General features: G+C 36.1%; 1 protein-coding gene and 1 non-coding gene across 2 annotated transcripts; one reads left to right on the top strand and one right to left on the bottom strand.

Moving 5' to 3' along the window:
- Window positions 1–13,962: 13,962 nt before the first annotated feature.
- On the bottom strand, window positions 13,963–14,706 carry LOC147790177 (uncharacterized; the record flags this gene model as incomplete). The annotated part of the gene is made up of 1 exon (XM_087128295.1): window positions 13,963–14,706. A coding segment is annotated over exon 1 (744 nt), but the record flags the coding sequence as incomplete, so codon positions are not given.
- On the top strand, window positions 14,138–14,243 carry LOC147790178 (small nucleolar RNA R71). Its single transcript, XR_015423054.1, has one exon. It is a non-coding gene; the product is annotated as a small nucleolar RNA R71 (small nucleolar RNA).
- Window positions 14,707–20,004: the final 5,298 nt, after the last annotated feature.

Below are 20,004 nucleotides of genomic sequence, written 5' to 3'. Positions count from 1 at the left end.
GAAGTCGAAGCAAGATTAAATGGCTTGCCATCTACCAAAACTTTGTTTAGACACAAGATTCATGACATCTTTTTCTAAAACAAATTTAGATGCCCTTGATTCTATTTTGATAACAAAGCTTTTGTTAATTAAATCGCTTTGAAATTTTTGTACACAAAGTACTATTGAAAGTATTTCTTTCTTCACTGTTGAGTAATTTTTTTTAGTAGAATTCCATATTACCGAATGAAAACGGACAATGGCTTCTTTCTTGTCAAGAGACTGTTTCAGGATTCCTCCATATCCAATATCGGATGCTTCGGTCTCCACTATTAAACTAGCCCTTAGGTTTATCAACGATAAACACGGAATTGACTTGACAAGGGATTTGATTTTTTGGACTGTTTTGGTGTGTTCTTCAGTCCAGGGCTTTGGATTCTTTTTGAGCTTTTCAAAAAGTGGCTTGCAAATGGGTCTGATATTTTGAACGAAATAAGACACATAATTGAGACATCCTAAAAATCTTTGTAATTGGGTTTATCCGTAATTTGGTCCGAAAAGTTTGAGGCATACTCAATGGATCTTTGAATGGGTTTAATGAGACCCAAATGAATTTCAAATCCAAGAAAACGGATCTTTGTTTGAAAAGGTTTAATTTTTAGTTTAGACACAACTAAACCGCTTCTTTTGACTGTCGTAAAAAATGTTTGAAGATGGTTGAAATGTTGATCGATGTTTTGAGAAAAAATAAGAACATCGTCAACATAAACAATTGAAAAGGATTGAAAATATCATTCATAATCTTTTGAAATTCGGATGGAGCGTTTGTTAGCCCAAATGGCATAACGTTCCATTCGTATTGTCCGAAAGGGACATTGAAAGCCGTTTTGTACTTGTCCTTTTCTGAAATCTGGATTTGCCAAAATTCGGATTTCATATCAAATTTTGAAAATACTTTTGCATTTGAAACTCTTTGCATTAAATTTGATTTATTTGTTATTGGATATCTAATCCATTCCAAAACCTTATTTAAGAGTTTGTAGTTTATTATCAGTTGTCAGACTCCACGTTCCTTCTCTGCCTGGTTGTTGACGTAAAAAGCCGCACATGACCAGGGGCTCTTTGACGTCCTAATAAGACCCTTCTGCAGAATGTTAGTAATTCCTTATTCATTTGAATAGGTTGGGCCTTCGTAGGAATATTTTTCTCCTCGAAGTTTTTGACATAAGGAAGATTAACTATGTTTTGCTTCCTATTCTAAAAGGCATTAGGGATAGTTGAACAAATCTCCCTTTCTATTTGAGTTTGTAAAGTTTTGATTTTAGACTGAACGATCTTACTTTGAATCTGTTCTTCTATTCTTTTGAATGAAATTTCTTCTCAAAAAAAGAAATTTGTTTTTCTTTATAAGTTAATACATTTATTGATTGAATAATTGTATTCTTTTGAAGGTTATTTATTTCACTAATCCATATAAGAGAAACGAAATTAAATTTTATCTTCTTTACTTGGGCTTTTGACTCTAACGACTTTTCAGTTATTTTAAAAGGATATAATTGAGTAATTAAAGGAGTACCTAAGATTAGTTCTTGTCCTAGGTCCTTTACTAAAAGGAAGGAATTTATGAAGCAAATTCCGTCGTTACAAACATGAACTTTAGATAATTTGTAATTAATTTTGAGTCTATTGTTATTTGAACCTCTAAGGCCCTCAGTAGTTTTTTCAAAATACTTTGTAGATATTAGGCCTTCCTCAATGCAATTTTTATCGGCTCCAGTATCTATGAGAACCTTTAGTGTGATTTTGAAATCATAAATTTTTAAGGTAATGAGAGCATACCATTTTTGATATTGAGAAGTGGTGATGGCTCCAACGAAGGAACTTTAAAAGTCATCCTCGTCCAGGTTTGGTTGCGCCCTTTCTTTTCGTTCGGGCAGCCGTTCCTGAAGTTTGAGAACTTCTTGGCAAAGCATATAGGATTCTGACCTGGTTTCAGATCTTAATGCATGTACTTCTTGTTTGAGATTATTAATCTCTCTTTGTAGGTCTTGAGTAGTGAGTTCTCTCGATTTTTCAAACCTTTGTTGAACTAATTGAAGTCTGTAGGGATTTCTTTCTTCCCTTTCCGGTGGCTTAGAGATTGTCATGGCATCTCTGAGTTGTTGAGCGATTTTCTATTGAATTTCTTTTTCTTGAACTTTTTCTACTACTTCGAGTAGAATTTCTTGATCCAAACATTTATGCATCCTTCGCACGTCCTCTTTCCTTCTTTTCCTGATTCATATTCTGTGCTAGAATATGAATCGGATTCTTCTTGGAGTTCAAGGATTTCTCCCTCGCTTGATTGTTCTGAGTCGGTTAGAGCCAGTCGTAGTAGCTGATTTTTCAGCTCTTTATCTATATCCAACTCATTGATCTTTCCTCTTATCAGACACTCGTTAGCATAGTGTCCTTCTTCTCGACATTTGAAGCAAGTTTGCTTTTTCTTTCCTGGTTTTTGTAGGAGTATACATTCTTCTTGAATATGTTGGTTTTTGAGATTGTACTGGTTTGTTCCGATACTTTTCTCTGGGCCTGTACGAATTATAAGGCTTTGGATGCATCTTAACCTTCTTCCTTCTGGAGGTTGAGGGGGCCTCTATCCCTTTGCATCCATATTGATCGCAAAATCTTCAAAGCTCTTTTCTATTTGATATCGAAGAAAGCTTGTTTTGAATCTTTGACTCATTGCAAAGTCTGAGTCCTTCTTCTATGATGAAGGATGCTATTGACCCGTATGACAAAGTCTGCCATGGAATTGTTCCATTATACATTGTCTGAAGATCGTCTTTGATCCTTCTTGAGAAGTGTTTTGGTAGTCCATTGACAAAATTCTCTTTCTAGAATTCCAACGAACTGTCTGTTCTAATAAGAACATTGCAGAAATACATGTCTTTGTACCATCTGAAATCTCCTAAGGTGGGACACTTCAGGTTCATGAGTATTTCGGCGAATCTTTCCTGGTATTTCAAGGGGTCGCCAATGAAGAATTCTATAAGGGTATAAATGAGGGTGTTGACAGGATCCTCTACCTTTCATGTTGTACTTCGGTCCTAGTTGATGGACCTTCCTCTTTGATGATTTGGGTAGTTGGCCTAATGACATAGTGGCTTAATATCTGTTGGCGAGTTGCTTCATCGAGATATTTGTCCCACCAGTCCTTGAGTTGCCCGGTAAATCCGGTAACTAAAACTTGAGCTATTTGATGGTCAGATTTATGGCCCTGTAATTTATACGCGCCTGCGGCCATCATCATTTCATTGACAACATTCATTATCAGATAGTCGGACAATCCATCGATATTCCATTCATAGATTGCTAGACCATCGTAATGAGCTTGAGTTTGTAGAGTCTTTTCTTCGAATTGAATATCCGAAAAAGACGGTTGAGGATACCAGTTTTTCTGATTACTGGTATTATTTTGACTTCTCCTGGAGATTCTTTCAATTCGATTGTAGAGAGGCTCTTCCACCTCATCTAAAATCTCGTCTTCGAATTCTTGAATTTCGTCGTCATTGTTAAGGACATTGATAGATGAATCCTAATGTGTTATCCCAGGATTTAGGATTCTATCCAACTTTTCTTCTATTTTGGCCATCGCGGCCTCTTCTTTTGAAATCCTCTTTGTAAATACGTTGAGGTTTGCCAGTCTGAGTATTGGGATTGACTCATCGACTTTCGTTACAGAGCTGCCTGCTTATTCTTGCAGAGTACCATAATTTTTTGAGATTTTTCCCTCGATACTCTCAAGCTGGGTGGAGATTGTGGATAAAATCTTGTTTGAATAATTATTTTGATGCGGATATTCTTGATATCCTTTAGGGTCGGATTGCCCTTTTCTAGTCCTTCTGGGATAGTTTTGAAAGGACTTGCTTTGACCTTTCTCCGTAATAATTGTCAAATTGGACTTCTTCCAATGGAGGATGTTTTGAATATACTTTGCCTCTTCTCGTAGTCTTCCAGCTACTTTGAGTCGAAGTGCATATTTGCAAAATATTTTATTCAAACCATTCGAAGAATGATATGTTTTCTTCTATGGTTTCCATATGAGAATACCATTGAGCTCTTAATTCACTTCGCTCAGCTTCTTTGTAGGTTTGGAAGAAAGCTTTTCTCTTTGAAGAGTTGGCAGCTGACATAAAATCTTCCTTCAATAATTCTTTGTCTATCTTGAAATCAGCCGTAATGACATTTAGCATACTTTCGTAGATGGATTGAGTATCCATATCTGTATGGGTTGGAGATCTTGAGCCATCTTCATAGTGGATTGATGCCCTTTTTTTATCATAACTGACCTCTTTTACCTTTAAGGGGTCATACATTGATCTTGAAACTCCCGACATACTTGGTCTAGAACTCAAGAATTCTTTTACTTTTGATTCTGACGAGGGTTCTTTGCTGAATTTTATTTCAACGCTTCCATCGTCATGTTCGATGATTTGTAATGGGTTTTGAGATTTCTTTTTCCTCGGAAGATTAGCATCTTCTATTTTTCAGAGAGTATTTCTGGTTATTTGATCCCAAGAAAGAGTTTTTGGAGCAGTCACCGAGGACTTTCCAATATTTGTCTCTATGAGCATGGTTGATCCTTTTGGCGACGATCTTAATGCTCTTGGAGAAATATTTGTATTCATGAGTTTGTAATAAACCCTGAATATGACGACGAAAGAAAGAGTTTCAGCCTTGATTTTCAATTTTTTTTATTGTAAGTCTAGCATGAGGGCTGATAATATGTGCGGGTCGTGGAGCGACAAAGTAAAATTTGGATAACAATTGAAATAGACTGGTCCATTCTCTAGATTGGATTGAACCATTCCCAATAAAGAATTTGAAAAATCTTCATGTCTCTTATCTCACAAGGAGATAAGGACTGGGATATCTAACCCAAGTCTAAACAATGATTTTACAGCGACTTGGACAAGACTGACGTGAAGATAGTTAAACTCTTCACGGTGTTGGAGTATAAGAGATTTTGAAAAAAGATTCAGAGATTCCCTATTGCTATGAACCTATTGCTATGAATTGGGATGTTTTTCTTTGAGAATTTGATGCATAATGTTTGAGTAAAACTGAAGGTTGAGATTTGGTAGATAGTTTTAGGATCTAACTTTGGAATAGTCTAATTTTGGAGTTGATCTTTGATCCTTGCAATCTGATATTCTTGATTTACTATATTTAAGATTGTGAGATTTTCTCCCCTTCTATGTTCATTTGAACTTTCTTCTTCATTGGTAGAACATTTAAATGGTTTGATTTTCTGAGCTTTCTTAGAAATTCGTTCATAAGACGATAGATAAGATAAGAGATAGAGTAGAATAATTTTTCTCTGAATTCTTCAATTGATATTCAAGAGAGAGCTATCAGCCGATTGATGCTCTCCTTACATTGGTGAAGTCGTTTTATAGACTTCGGATTTGAACGTAAATTTGAAAAACACCAACTAAGAGATACAATCAAATCTAACAGGACAGGACCCCTACAAGATCTAATTTCCTAAAAGTATGAAAAGACATAAAGCAAACTAATAATTTAAAAGACTAATAATTTACAAACACTGATAATTCACATGTGAGCCTTCACTGTGTGGCTGACAAGTTGTCAATCTTTTTTTTGTCTCTGATAAAGGTGTCAGGTTGTAGATAAGATTTTCTTCAGAATTTTTCATATGACTATGCACCCAAGCTTGCCAACGAACTTACTGCGCTTCCCGCATCTTACCACCTGGAACACAAGGGCTATTCGCTCAGCTATCACATACTCAAAATTCTTCTGAATCTCTCTTATCATCCTCCTGGTTTACACTGTTGTTCTTAAAGATCGAGTAACTCCTCTTCCCTCACAAAAATTGAGAGGCCGGCTCTGATACCATTCCTACGCTTGATGACTTGAGCCCTTACAATTTGATTTTCTCCCCAAAATGTGGCTCTTCTCCTCTTGGTCTTCCTTTTCCTTTTATATTGAGAATGGGTTCCCCTCTAGGGCTGAAAAGAAATAAGTAGTACACATAGGATGTTCCTCATTGGGTAGTCAATGACTCACTTGGACTGCTGACGTAGATTTATCATTTCCATGTCATCCCCCATTTGTTTCCAAATTCGCTACTCCCACATGGTTTAGCATAAATGTCTGAAATTTTACCACATAACTCAATTAAATAAACAATTTCATGCTCACTAAGTAGAATAAATGGGGTTATAAATGAGAAAATGGTGAATAAGAGTGCAATATTAACTCCAAAAAGACTTGATATGACTCTACTTTTAGATAGTTATCACACCCCAAACTTAAAATATTGCTCATCCTTGAGCAATCATTCTCTCCACTCTCCCATTTTTTTCTCATTAACAAAATGTTTGTAGAGTATTCATCAAAGGCATGATTTAGATCACATTCTTTATATTCATTCCTCAAATTAGTTTTCCCCCACATTTCACCCTACACTTATCACCAAATTTTACAAGAAAAAAAATAACACATTCATCACTTCCACCGTATTCCCCAAAACACTTCTCAAATGATTACTATGCCTTTACCTTTGCTTTTGTGACTTGGCTTCATAATTTATTTGATTAACTTTCTACATTTTTTTTTTCTCCTCCCCCCCCCCCCCCTATTCTCTGGGTGCCTCCACTTGTGGTGCAAATCACCAAAGTCAGGGGATGACTATATAGGCTAACACTCATTCTCCCTTAGCTCGACTCTTTTGCTAGCATCCTGTAGTTTTCAGTGTGGCCACATTTGTGATGCAACTCACCTAAACAATAAGGATAACTTTTTTTTTTTTTTGAAAAACACACCGCTCACCTTTACTGTTTTATTTATCCATAACGCATTTTACAATACATCCCTAGTTCTTGCACAAAACATCATGACTACATATGAAACAAAATATGCATGATCTATTCCCCTTTCTAAAACTTCATGCTTCTAGGTTGCATGCATGAGCATGATTCAAAATTATATGCAATCAACACAACAAAACAAACACAACATAAGGATGCATGCTTCTAAATCAAGCAGCAAGGTAAATCAAACAGCAAGGTTATAAAAGGTGTAGTAAGAGAATTCCCTTGATTTTAGGCATCATTAGAGGAAGTGTTCTCTTCCTCCTCTACCGCATGCGATGATTCTTTGCGGCTCCACTCTTTAAAAATTTCGTCTGGAAAACTTGGGAATGCTGAATTCTTGGACTTGGTTCTTAAGGCTTTATGTATTTCCTCATTCCTCTTTTTGACATAAGACCAATACGCCTTACAACTCCCTTCACTGTTTTCACACCAGCTAAGTAAAGCCTCTTGCTGTTTCAGCAGTTGATCCATATCGTCTGTTGCTCTGCTGTCCCTCCTTTTGCCACTGTTGGCACCATCCCTATGGGTTTCTATGTAGTTCATCAAATTTCTTGCCTCAAGTCTTTCTTCTTCCTCATCAAAAGGGACTGCAGCCTCCAGGCACAACATGGTTATCAGTTGTGGAAAAAACAGCCTCACCACTTTCTTACTTGCACATTTGACAATCTCATCCGCTACAATCTTGCCCACATCGATGCTCAAATTCATTATGATTGCATACACAAGTAAAACTCTGTCAGCTAACAATGTAGTATCATGTGTAGTGGGTAGTAAGTTGGTTTTTACGAAGGCGGCCCAAACTTTCGCTTCGGGGTTGAGGTCTGCTGCTATTATCGTCCTTGCTCCTCCTCTCGAGAGTTGCCACCGTGTTTCTTCTATGGCTACCATCTTCAAGGCCATCTCAAGTTGATCATCCGATGGAGCTAGCACCATTTCGTTGAAGGTGGCATACTCAAAAGATTGTAGGTGAAACAGTTGGTTGATGGCTTTAGGGCTCCAATCAACTATTTTTCCTCTTACTAATGTTGTGTACCATTCCACTTGATCAATATGTGCATAAAAATCCTTCACTATCGGCACTATAGCTTGTTCCCTTTTGTGACAGAATATCTCCCACCCTAGATCTTGATGGCGTTAAGAAAGGACTCCGGGAATGTAGGGTAAAATGCTGGGAACCTTCTTTCCACCAACACTACTCTTGACTTGAAGAGTTCATACCTGTTGTACGCCTCCTTGTTTGCAAATATTCCTTTTTGTGTTGGGAGGTTCTCCATTTTGTTCTTGCTCTTTTCTTTTCATTTCGAACTGGTGCCCGTTAGGAAGAGATCTTGATTTACTTCTTGCACTTCATCTTGCTGCACTTCTTCCTTCTCTCGCACCATTTTTTCCCTCTTGTTCTCGGTGCCATGATTGTCGGTTGCAAGCTAATTTTTTTTTTTTTTTATCCTTGGTTGCTTGTGAGTGTGAAAGTGAATTGTTATCTCTTGTGGAAGTAGTTTGTATATAACACAAAGGATGACTTCTTGGGGAAGTAATTTTTTCTTATTATTATTATTAGTTTTTTTTTTTTTTTTTTTTTTTTTTGCCAAAATTTTAAATTTTAAATTTTTTTTTTTTTTTTTCCAAAGGAAAATAGGCTGTTGTATGCCGCTGCAGCAGTCTGCTGTCAAGAACAGACAACAATTTGTATTCTTTTTTTCTTTTTTTTTTTTTCTAACAGGAGTCTGCTGTTATTTTGACAGTAGGCTGTACTTTGGGTAGAACAGCAGTTTGCTGTCAAGTTGACAGCAAGCTGCTGTAATTTTTTTATTTTTTTTTTAATATTATTTAACACAGCAGTTTGCTGTATTCAATGAATACCTCCTGCCAAATTTTTTTTTTAATGCAGCAGATTGCTATATATTTAGTTTTTCCAAAGTTTTCCTTTTTCTTCTTTGATATCAATTGATGTCATCTTTTTGTGTTTGTGTTTTGATTTGAGGTTTCGTGAGAAAGCGCACACAAATTAGATCAAATTCATGTAAATGAGGAAGAACGCGGTACTTCATAGCAGCATACACTGAAAAAGAATAACTTTGACACTAATCACAACTTAGTATGTACCAAATGTAATTAACCTCCTTACTACTCTGAAATTAGCCTTGTTAACCACATGAGAATCCACCTAATTCATCTTTAAAAAAAAAAAAAAAAAAAAATTAGCTACTTTCTTGGGGCATGCGAGTCGTTCATGATAAAAATATAAAATAATATCTAAAAAACTATCATTCTAAGAGAAGTGAAGATAACTATTTAAAAACAATTCAAAGTGCATAAATAAAAGAAGAAGAAAAACTAATTTGGCTTCCCGGGAGTTTGTTACCTGTTACCGTTTCTTGTCAGCTCCCGTTTGCTCCAAAATGTTTTATTTTTCAGCTTTTTAAGCTTAAAGAGGCAATGCCTCTTTTTAATTCTCCACCCAAATATGGCTTCAGTCTCTGTCCATTCACTGTGAAAGGTCTTCTTTCGTCTCCATGTTTAATCGTTATTACCCCATAGGGAGTGACTTCTTCAACTATAAACGGATCAGACCATCTTGATTTTATTTTTCCAGGAAATAACTTCAGCCTTGAGTTGAATAGCAACACTCTTTGTCCTTTGTAGAATTCTTTGGGCCTAATTTTGTTGTCATGCCACATTTTTGTTTTTTCTTTGTACATCTTAGCATTTTCGTAGGCTAGGTACCTGAATTCTTCCAATTCATTTAGTTGCATTCGCCTCAAGTCTCCATCTGTTGTATAGTCAAAATTTAACTTCTTTAATGCCCAAAATGCTCTATGTTCCAATTCCAGGGGTAGATGACATGCCTTCCCAAAAACTAGCTTGTAAGGAGACATTCCTAAAGAGGTTTTGAAGGCGGTCCTGTATGCCCATATCGCATCATCAAGTTTCACCGACCAATCTTTCCTGTTGGGTTGTACCACCTTTTCCAAAATACCTTTAATTTCTATGTTGGAGACCTCTGCTTGCCCATTGGTTTCTGGGTGATAAGGTGTCACCACTCTATGTTTTACATTGTATCTCTCTAAAAGACTATTCATCAATTTGTTCACAAAGTGCGTTCCCTCATCGCTGATTAATGCTCTTGGTACACCAAACCTAGTGAATATGTTTCTTTTTAAAAACTTGAGTACCGTCTTCCCATCGTTGGATGAACAAGCTATTGCTTCCACCCACTTGGACACATAGTCGATAGCCACTAGAATATATAAGTTCCCATAAGATGGCGGAAATGGTCCCATAAAGTCAATGCCCCATACATCAAAAAGTTCTACTTCTAGAATTGAATTCAAGGATAGCTCATTTTTTTTACTGATATTTCCCGTCCTTTGACATTGATCACAACCCTTGCAAAATTCTTTTGCATCTTTGAAAATTGTTGGCCAATAGAAAATCGATTGAAATACCTTGGCTGCTGTCCTTTGCCCTCCAAAATGACCTCCATATGGAGATGGATGACATTGTTCAAGAATTGTTGGTATTTCACTGTCTGAAATGCATCTTTTCATTATGCCGTCTCCACATTGTTTAAAAAGAAAAGGTTCATCCCAAATGTAACTTTTGGATTCATGGAAAACCTCTTTCTTTGTTGATAATTTTTCTCTTCGGGTATGATGGCACAAGCCAAAAAATTTGCTATGCCGGCAAACCATGGAGTTGCTGTCATTCTGCTACTGCTGTTTATCCCAAGCAGCTGTTCATTCGGAAATGCATCATCAATTTCTTTGCTATTGACATTTTCTTCCATGTTCTCCATTCTAGATAAGTGATCCACTACATGGTTATTAGCTTCTTTCGTGTCCACGATTTCTATCTCGAACTCTTGTAACAGTAGAATCCATCTAATTAATCTGGGCTTGACATTCGGTTTCATCATTAGGTGCTTGATTGCTGCGTGGTCAGTGTACACTTTCACCTTCGCTTCAAATAAAGAAGCTCTGAACTTTTCAACAGCGAATACTACGGCCAACAATTCTTTTTCAGTGGTTGTATAATATACTTGAGCCTAATTCAACGTTTTGCTGGCATAATAGATAAGATGAAGTACCTTCCCTTTTTTTCTGTCCTAACATTGCCCTCACAGCATGGCCACTAGCATCACACATCAACTAAAATGGTGAATTCCAATTGGGTGTTGACATTATAGGAGCTGTGGTCAGCGCTGTCTTTAATGTTTGGAAGGCAGTCAAGCATTGTTTGTCAAAAACGAATTTTCTATTTGACTCCAACAAACTACACAATGGTTTTGCAATCTTGGAGAAATCTTTAATAAACCTCCTATAAAACCCTGCATGGCCCAAAAAACTTCTTATACCTTTAACTGACGTAGGTGGATTCAATCTTTCAATAGCTTCTATCTTGGCTCTATCAACTTCTATTCCTCTTCTTGAGATCTTGTGGCCTAACACTATTCCCTCATTGACCATAAAATGACATTTTTCCCAATTCAGTACAAGATTCTTCTCTTCACATCTTTGTAGAACCTTCCCTAAATTGCACAAACAAGTCTCAAAAGATTCTTCATAAACCGAAAAATCATCCATGAATATCTCCATAAATGTTTCTACCATATCTGTAAATATGGCCATCATGCAACGTTGAAATGTCGCTGGAGCATTACATAGTCGAAAGGGCATTCGTCTAAAGGTAAAAATTCCATATGGGCATGTGAATGTAGTTTTCTCTTGATCTTCTAGACTGATTTTAATTTGATTGTATCCCGAATAATCATCCAAGAAGCAATAATGTGACTTTCCAGCAAGCCTATCAAGCATTTGATCAATGAATGGTAAGGGAAAATGATCCTTACGTGTCGCTTTGTTTAGCCTTCTATAATCCATGCAAATTCTCCATCCATTCACTATTCTAGTGGAGATCAACTCATTGTTCTCATTTGCCATTACTGTTATCCCTCCTTTCTTCGGAACACATTGAATAGGACTGACTCAGCTGCTGTTTGCAATTGGATAAATTATTCCAGCATCTAGCCATTTGAGAATCTTCTTTCTAACAACCTCCTTCATCATGGGATTTAATCGTCTTTGTTGTTCAATGGGCTTAACTTTTCCTTCCTCCAATTGTATTTTGTGCATGCATAGTGAAGGGCTAATTCCTTTTATATCCGCCAATGTCCAACCTATCGCCCCCTTGTGCTTCTTCAATGTTTCTAGGAGCATATCCTATTGAGTCGAGGATAGTGTCGCTGAGATGATGATGGGTAGTGTCTTCTTGTCACCTACATAAGCATACTTAAGGTTAGATGGTAGTGGTTTCAAGTCCAGCTGGGGCGCTTCCTCAATAGATGGTCTCATCGGTGAACTCTTTCTTCCCTCACATTCTAGTGACTCGAAAGTTCTGCTGAATTCACCTAAAACTTCTAACTGTTCTATTCTGTCATTCCAGCTGCTGTCTTCTTCCTGCCCGCTTTTCCCATCATCCCATTCCTCGGTCGCTGGTTGTTCTGTCAATTCATACACTGCTAAGCATTCTTCTGTCACTGCTGGATATTTCATGCTGTCATTGATGTTAAATTCAACTTTTCGGTCACCCATTCTTAACGTGATCGTTCCATTGTAGACATCAACAATGTTCTTCCGGTCTTTAAAAATGGCCTCCCCAAAATAATTGGAACATCCTGATCGGCTTCATAATCTAAAATGATAAAATCTGCAGGAAATATGAATTTGTCAACTTGAATTAAGATGTCCTCAATCTTTCCTTCGGGATAAGTGAAAGATCGATCTGCTAGTTGAAGAGTGACTGTAGTTGGTCTAGGTTCACCAATACCTAACTTTTTGTAAATAGACAGCGACATTAGATTAATGCTTGATCCCAAATCACATAATGCTCGACCTAGCTTCTTCCCTCCTATTAATATTGGAATTGTGAATGAACCGGGGTCTTTCTTCTTTAGTGGGATCGTGTTTTTCAATATTGCACTACACTCTTCATTCAATGGTACCACCTTGAATTCTTCAAACTTTCTTCTATTGGTGAGCACATCCTTCAAGAATTTCACATAATTTGGCATTTGCTTCAAAGCTTCAACTAATGGTATATTTATGTGAATTTCCTTAAATATGTCCATGAACTTCTCAAAGTGGGCTTCTTCCTTCTTTCTTTTTATTCTTTGTGGAAAAGGAGGTGTTGGTGTGTATATTCTGCTTTCTTGTCCACTGCTGACTGATGTTTGTGTTTTAGGAGGCTTCACAATTTCTGCATAATTTCTGTTGTGTTCTTTCTGTATAGTAGCTTCTGCATCATTTTTGTTGTGCTCTTCTTGCACAACAGCTCTCCTTTCTCTGCTGTGTATCAGCAGTTTCTTGAGAGCGAATATCACCGTGTTCTTTAATTTGTTCTCCTCTGCTGTGTATTTCTTTCCCACTTCTCAACTCTATTGCTTGACATTGTTCCATTCCCTCTCTTTTTGGCAATTCGGTGTCTGCTGGCAGCTTACCAAGAGGTCTATTTCGTAACTCATTTGCTAATTGACCTACTTGAACTTCCAAATTTCGCAATGATGCTTGTTGACTTTGTATCACAGCATCACTTTTAGCCATATATTCCTTTATTAGGCTCTCAAGCGATGTTCCCGGTATGTGTTGAGCTTGGCTAGTTCCTTCCCCTTGGGTGGTGGCTTGTTGAGAACCATATGTCAATTGATTTTGTAATCCAAAACCCGGAGGGTAATTTGCTTTAGGGGCATTTGTTGGTTGTACGAGCCTTGTCCCTTCCATGAGAAATTTGGATGATTTCTCCACCCCGGATTATAAGTATTTGAGAAGGGGTTATTTTTCGGGTTGCCTTGACTAACTTGATTCCCGACATAGAAAATTGAGGCCGAATTGCTTGGACATTGATCAATGGTGTGTTCCTCTCCACAATATACACAAGATTCGGATGCTGTCTGGTTAATTACAGCAGCTGTATGGACTGGTGCTTTGATCATGGAGTCTTGCCCCAACGCTAGATTTTGTAAAATATTAGTTACCAAAGCTAGTTGAGCATTGATAGAGGACAAAGCATAACTATCAAGTACTCCTCGAGTCTTCCTTCCCTGGTTGCTTCTCACATCGGCCCATTGACAATTGTTAGATGCTATTCTCTCTAAAATCTCACATGCTTCATTGTATGTCTTTGACAAAATAGCTCCATTGGCAGAAGCATCAACTACTTGTTTAGTAGCAATATTTAATCCATTGTAGAAAGTCTCCATTTGTATACAATGAGGTAGTCCATGGTGAGGACACTTTCTAAGCATCTCCTTAAATCTCTCCCAAGCTTCACTTAGTGTCTCATCTTCAAACTGTTGAAAAGCAACAATCTCATTTCTAAACCGTGCATTTCTCGTGGGTGGGAAGTACTTGATCAAAAATTTCTTTGCTAGACTATTCCACAAATCAATTGTTCCCGGTGCTAAGGTATTCAACCATGATTTAGCACCATCCCTCAATGAATATGGGAATAAGCTCAGTCTAATCACATCTTTATCCACTCCTTGAAATCGAAATGAGTCACTAACTCCCAAAAATGACTTTAGGTGTAGGTGAGGATCTTCCGATGGTAGTCCATGAAATTGCCCAATGGTTTGCAGCATTTGAAACATCACAGGTTTTAGCTCAAACGTGGTTGCTTGTATTTCGGGTCTAATGATGCATGGATTTAGCTCTTCCACAGCTGGGTGTGCATATGCTCGGATCGCTCTTTCTCTGTCATCTGCTAAATGAATGACATTGGCAGTAATTCTCTTTTTATTAGCCATCATCACTGGATTTTCAAACTCCCGATTTAGTTGGGTCATTTGTTGTATATTTTGTTCTGTCATTTTCTTTTTCTCCCTCAACCTTCGTCTAAATGTTCTCTCTATTTCAGGATCCAAAATAAATTCCAAACCCGTAGGTGGGTTCATACACATTATTCTTCAGTAGTAAACTCAATTCTTCAGCAGTGAATATAGCATTAGAAAAACTCAGCTTACTATGACTTCTTGTTGGCTCCAGCTCACAAAAATCTACAACAAGTAAAATAACCAAATTAGGTTCCCCGGCAACGGCGCCAAAAACTTGATCGCTTGTGGATGTATATAATAAAATGATGTAAAATTCACAAAAATAAGTACAAGTAACACTATTACAAGTAGCAAGTAATAAGTAAATTATCGATTCCACAGGGAACCTATCTTTTTGGTTAATTTTATCGCCGGAAATTAAGTGAGTTTTTTTTATAACATTCAAATGGGTGTTGGAGATTTTAACTATTTGAACAAAACTAAAACACGAGTTGTTGAGAAAATCATGAGAGATTTTAGTTGTTGAGTTTTGCGGTAGATTTTAGTTCCTTTTAATAGATTCTTAAGCCCACTTCCGAGGGTCATGAATGGTGATTATTTCCATAATCGTTGTAATTTCTATTAACAAGGCTCTAGGAGAAGAATTATTCCTAACCCTTCTATTATCCTTCAAGTCTCCTTGCTATGGAACTAGAGTATTAAAGAGGATTTCATTGCTCCCTCTCTTCTCCTGAATAAGAGAACAACTATGTATGTAAAGTAGCTAATTAAACATACATGTCAATCATTAACAACAACTCTTTAATAAAATAAAATCATATCGTCAACATACTTAAATTATATAGAACTCTCTCGCCTCCCCTATTAAGTTTAGCTTTCCATACAAACTGAATTAAACAAAGGAATCCGCATCTTCATCATGTAAAATTGTTGGAATAAGGAAAGAGAATAAGGAAATATAGAGTTATCCCGGTTTGTTGTCGTTCGTCAATGGAAGTTCCCTTCTCTTGAGCTCTCACATCCACCTCTTTGCTCTAATCAATCCTTGTTGGTCTCCATTTCCTTCTGCTGTCAACAGCTGCAGGATTAGGGTTTTCTTCTTCATCTCTAGTTTCACAACAGTTCACTGAAGCATAAGCTGTTGCTGTGTAATTCGATTTTCTCCCCAAAATGTGGCTCTTCTCCTCTTGGTCTTCCTTTTCCTTTTATATTGAGCATGAGTTCCCCATTAGGGCTGAAAAGAAATAAGTAGTACACATAGGATGTTTCTCATTGGGTAGTCAATGACCCACTTGGACTGCTGACGTGGATTTATCATTTCCATGTCATCCCTCATTTGTTTCCAAATTCGCTACTCCCACATGATTTAGCATAAATGTCTGAAATTTTCACATTGGACCGCAATAAACGATTTCATGCTCACTAAGTAGAATAAATGGGGCTATAAATGAGAAAATGGTGAATAAGAGTGCAATATTAACTCCAAAAAGACTTGATATGACTTTACTTTTAGATAGTTATCACTTTGTCCTCATTCACATGCATCCTAGGAAAATTTCTAAAAGGTCTTCCAACATATAATTGCTCCGAGTAAAGCATGCTTAACCATGTGGTCCTATGATTGAGCTACCATAAAGGAAGGTGCTCCTTGGTTGTATAGGTAGTGACTTTTAAGTCTTTTAAACATTTCTTAGCCATCTTATCCTCACGCTCGCTCTTATAAGGATTTGATCTTAGGTGATTCATTTACCCATAATTTACTCAGAAGTCACACTTATTCACATAGTATTGTTTTTTCATAAATTACTTTTTCAACCAAATTTAATAAATTCAAAGTAAAAAAGAAAAAAAAAAGTAAAATAAAATGAAATTTGAGATAAATTGACAAGAATATTACTTTAACATCTTTTTTAATTATTATATGGATAAATATATTTTTGTTCTAATAATTGTAATATTATATATATTACATAAATTTAGTAGTGAGTCAATTGATTTTTTGTCTGAGATTTTTTTTTATTATTATTATTTTAATCAAACTAATATGTTTTTCTTGACAAACAAAATGTTAGTTAATATGTAAGGAAAATTTAACAAATGTGAAATAGAAGTTTTTGTCGTAAAAAGTATACCTAGTTGAAGAACAATCATTCTATTTTGAGTACAAGATCTACTAATTTTGCTACGACATAGCAATATAGCATAACGTGGGACATCCGATCCCTTCAAAAAAAAAATTTCAGAACATGCCCACTAGTAGATTCTTTGAAAAAGAGGGGCTCTGTGGTGGACCTCTTGACAACTGCAATGGAGATTCATCGTCTCCATCTTTTAAGGTAGGTGAAGTTTCTATCGTTCTAATTATGATCATCTTATATTGCACGAGACATCCATTCGAAATGGAGCAAAATAAGGAAAGAAAATCTATGGATTCATATGTCTATTTCCCACCTAAGGAAAGAATTTCTTCCCAAGATCTAATTGAGGCCACTATTACTTTTCACGAGATGTGTGCTTATGGCGGGACTGTATACAAGGCAGTGATGCATTCTGGACAGGCCATTACTGTCAAGAAGTTAACATGAAACAGGGAAGGGAGTAACATCGATAATATAAAAGAACCTATAAAGTATTTTCAGAGTTTGTAGTATATGAGGTAATGGTTATGTTACTGAACTATTGCTTAGATTTTGCATTTGTTCTAGGATTCAATAAAGCATCCTCTGAATAATTTTTGAAAGGAGCTATATTGTTCTTGATTCTCAATCTTGTAAGTTTCTAAGGTTCATAACTCCTTGAGGCATAAGTTATAACATGCATTCGTAAACATATGAATACATCGTAATAACAAACATGGGTTGTTCTAGAAGGTCTTACATTCATAATGAATTCCTTAGAGGATTCTAGAAGGGTCTTGACTTTTGTGTCTTGAGGTGTTTTCTTTAGGTGTTTCTTTGGTCCTAACTTGCTTTAGGTTCCAAGCTTGCTCTAATCAACTTGAACTATTGAACATAACTCCTTGTCCTTACGAATAGGCCTTAAAAGAAGTAGCAAGTCATTTGGAGCACATATAGACCTTGAATTTAAATAAGTAGTCCTATGGGCATTTTGGTCATTTTATCTCTAATTCTTGGTTTTTCTAATCAACGTGTTCCAATAACTTTCAAACATCTTCACATCTTCAGACATCACATAATAAGGTCTACCACATAATTTAATAGCATTTGGAGGTCTTTTAGGTCATGAACCATAGTTAGATATCCTTAGGGGTAATATAGTTTTGCACCATTTCTTTGTTTACCTACTTATCCTTCCTTATCCAATGTAACACACCAAAAAATGAAGAAAAGCCATCCATGTAAGACCCAATGAATGCAAGAAAAGAAATTAAGAGGATTGATCAAGGACAACAGTCTTAAAAATGACCAAGAAGGGATGAAGAATTGTTAGGAAAATTATGGATTTTTTTTTAAGAAAAATAGTAATAATATATTCTGAAAGTGACAAACTACCTAATGACCCCTGAGGATATGGATAATTACGAAACTGCCATTATGACAAGAATCAGATGATCAACAGTGACCATCTGCACAAAATCCATCGAATCTCGACTCTCAACCTATTGGAGCAAAGATCTTAAACAAGGTAAGGGGTTTGACCCATATAGAATCTCAACTCTCAATAGTGACCATCTCGACTCTCATTACTTGTGGATTCATAGACTAGTCGGAGCAAAGAATCCAAGCCCTATATTCTCCACCTTCAAATATCTTAAACAAGGTAAGGGTTTGACCCATTTGTAGAATGACATCTCTTTCATCGTCATTAGGACCTCCAATAAGATGGAATACATACTTTATGATGAAGTTTTAAAATCATGTAAGAGTAAAAGGGTATTGGACATTCAAAGTTATCTATATTATACGTTTAGTCCACGACAAACTTTCAACTTTATATCTATGTGGTCCGTAAACCTAAGACTGTCCAATAGGTCTCTAAATTTTCATTTTTTTAAGTTCAACATTTTAGGAGTAAGAAATTGAACTACCGAACTTTGTGATCTTAATTCATACCGTATCTACTAAATTATGCATAGGGTAGTTCATACCTTATTTGCAAACGGTCAAAATGTATGGGTCAAACTACTATAATACGACAGTTTCTCATTAGTGGAAGCATTTTGATGTAAGACCGTGACACTAATCATGTCAATTTGAACAAGCTTATCAAATGAATTATTTTGATTGGGTGGCTATAAATTCAATTGATAATTCCATAGTAAATAGATTAGCAAATAAAAATAATGATATTCTTCGAGACTGCGCCAAATTTTCATCGAAATAATATAGACAAGTAACGTAACATTAAAAGCTAATGAGATGTTTAAATTTTATAACTAATAAAAAAATAAAGAAAGTTAATTTGGTTTTGTATTCTTGTCATATTTGAGTTTGATTTCTGTTCGAAAAAATGATGGGAGATTTCGATAAATGAGGGCAAATAATTTAGATCAAAGTGGAAGAAATTAATAAATAAGTATTTTATGCATTGAAATACCTTAACAAATATTAATAATATAATTCATTAAAACTAATACACCGTATCAAATTTATATCGATTTATTATAATATCATAATCAAAACCCTCCAATTCATGGATATATCAATTTTTTATATTCATTTAACCGGCCATGTGTAGCAAATATCATACAATTTGGTTTTATAATTGAACATACAAATACCATGTTCAACCACTGACCACAAACATAGAGTATCGTTGCATTTAGTTCTATCTCTATCATTCTGGTATATATCAAAGTAATGCAACCAGCCAGACCACTGGAAGGTGCAGTAAAACTGTGTTGAGCCCCAAAAGTTTGGTCGAAAACTAAAAGTGTAATTGCTCAAAGGTGGGAGATGATGGCCTCCCAAGTCATCATCACCAGATTTGCAGTGAATAGTGAGCTGATCATGATTTCTTAGAACATTTGTTATGTTTACTATAATCGGTGGGTTTCGGAAGATTTTTCCATCGATGTTAGTAAATAGGGTAGCAAAGAACAATGAGAATAGGAGAGACCGTGAAAGTGTTGAAAATGATTTCATTTTGTAAATATGAGAATATTTGTGCTGGATTTGTTCCACTTTTATATGAGTAAAATTAGGTTTCATTGTCAATTACACCCACTAAAACTAAAGAAACATATTATTGTTATATTGGAATGGGTAACCACGGTTAGATTGAATGGCACGATGACCTATATGGGTCACGACCTCATGTATTTATAGATGTGTATAATTAAGATTACAT

The sequence above is a fragment of the Cucurbita pepo genome, chromosome 11, assembly GCF_057944985.1.
Source record: "Cucurbita pepo subsp. pepo isolate OVF chromosome 11, ASM5794498v1, whole genome shotgun sequence".
NCBI lineage: Eukaryota > Viridiplantae > Streptophyta > Magnoliopsida > Cucurbitales > Cucurbitaceae > Cucurbita > Cucurbita pepo.
Note: the sequence above shows the minus strand (reverse complement) of the source record. Positions and strands in the feature narration are given on the sequence as shown.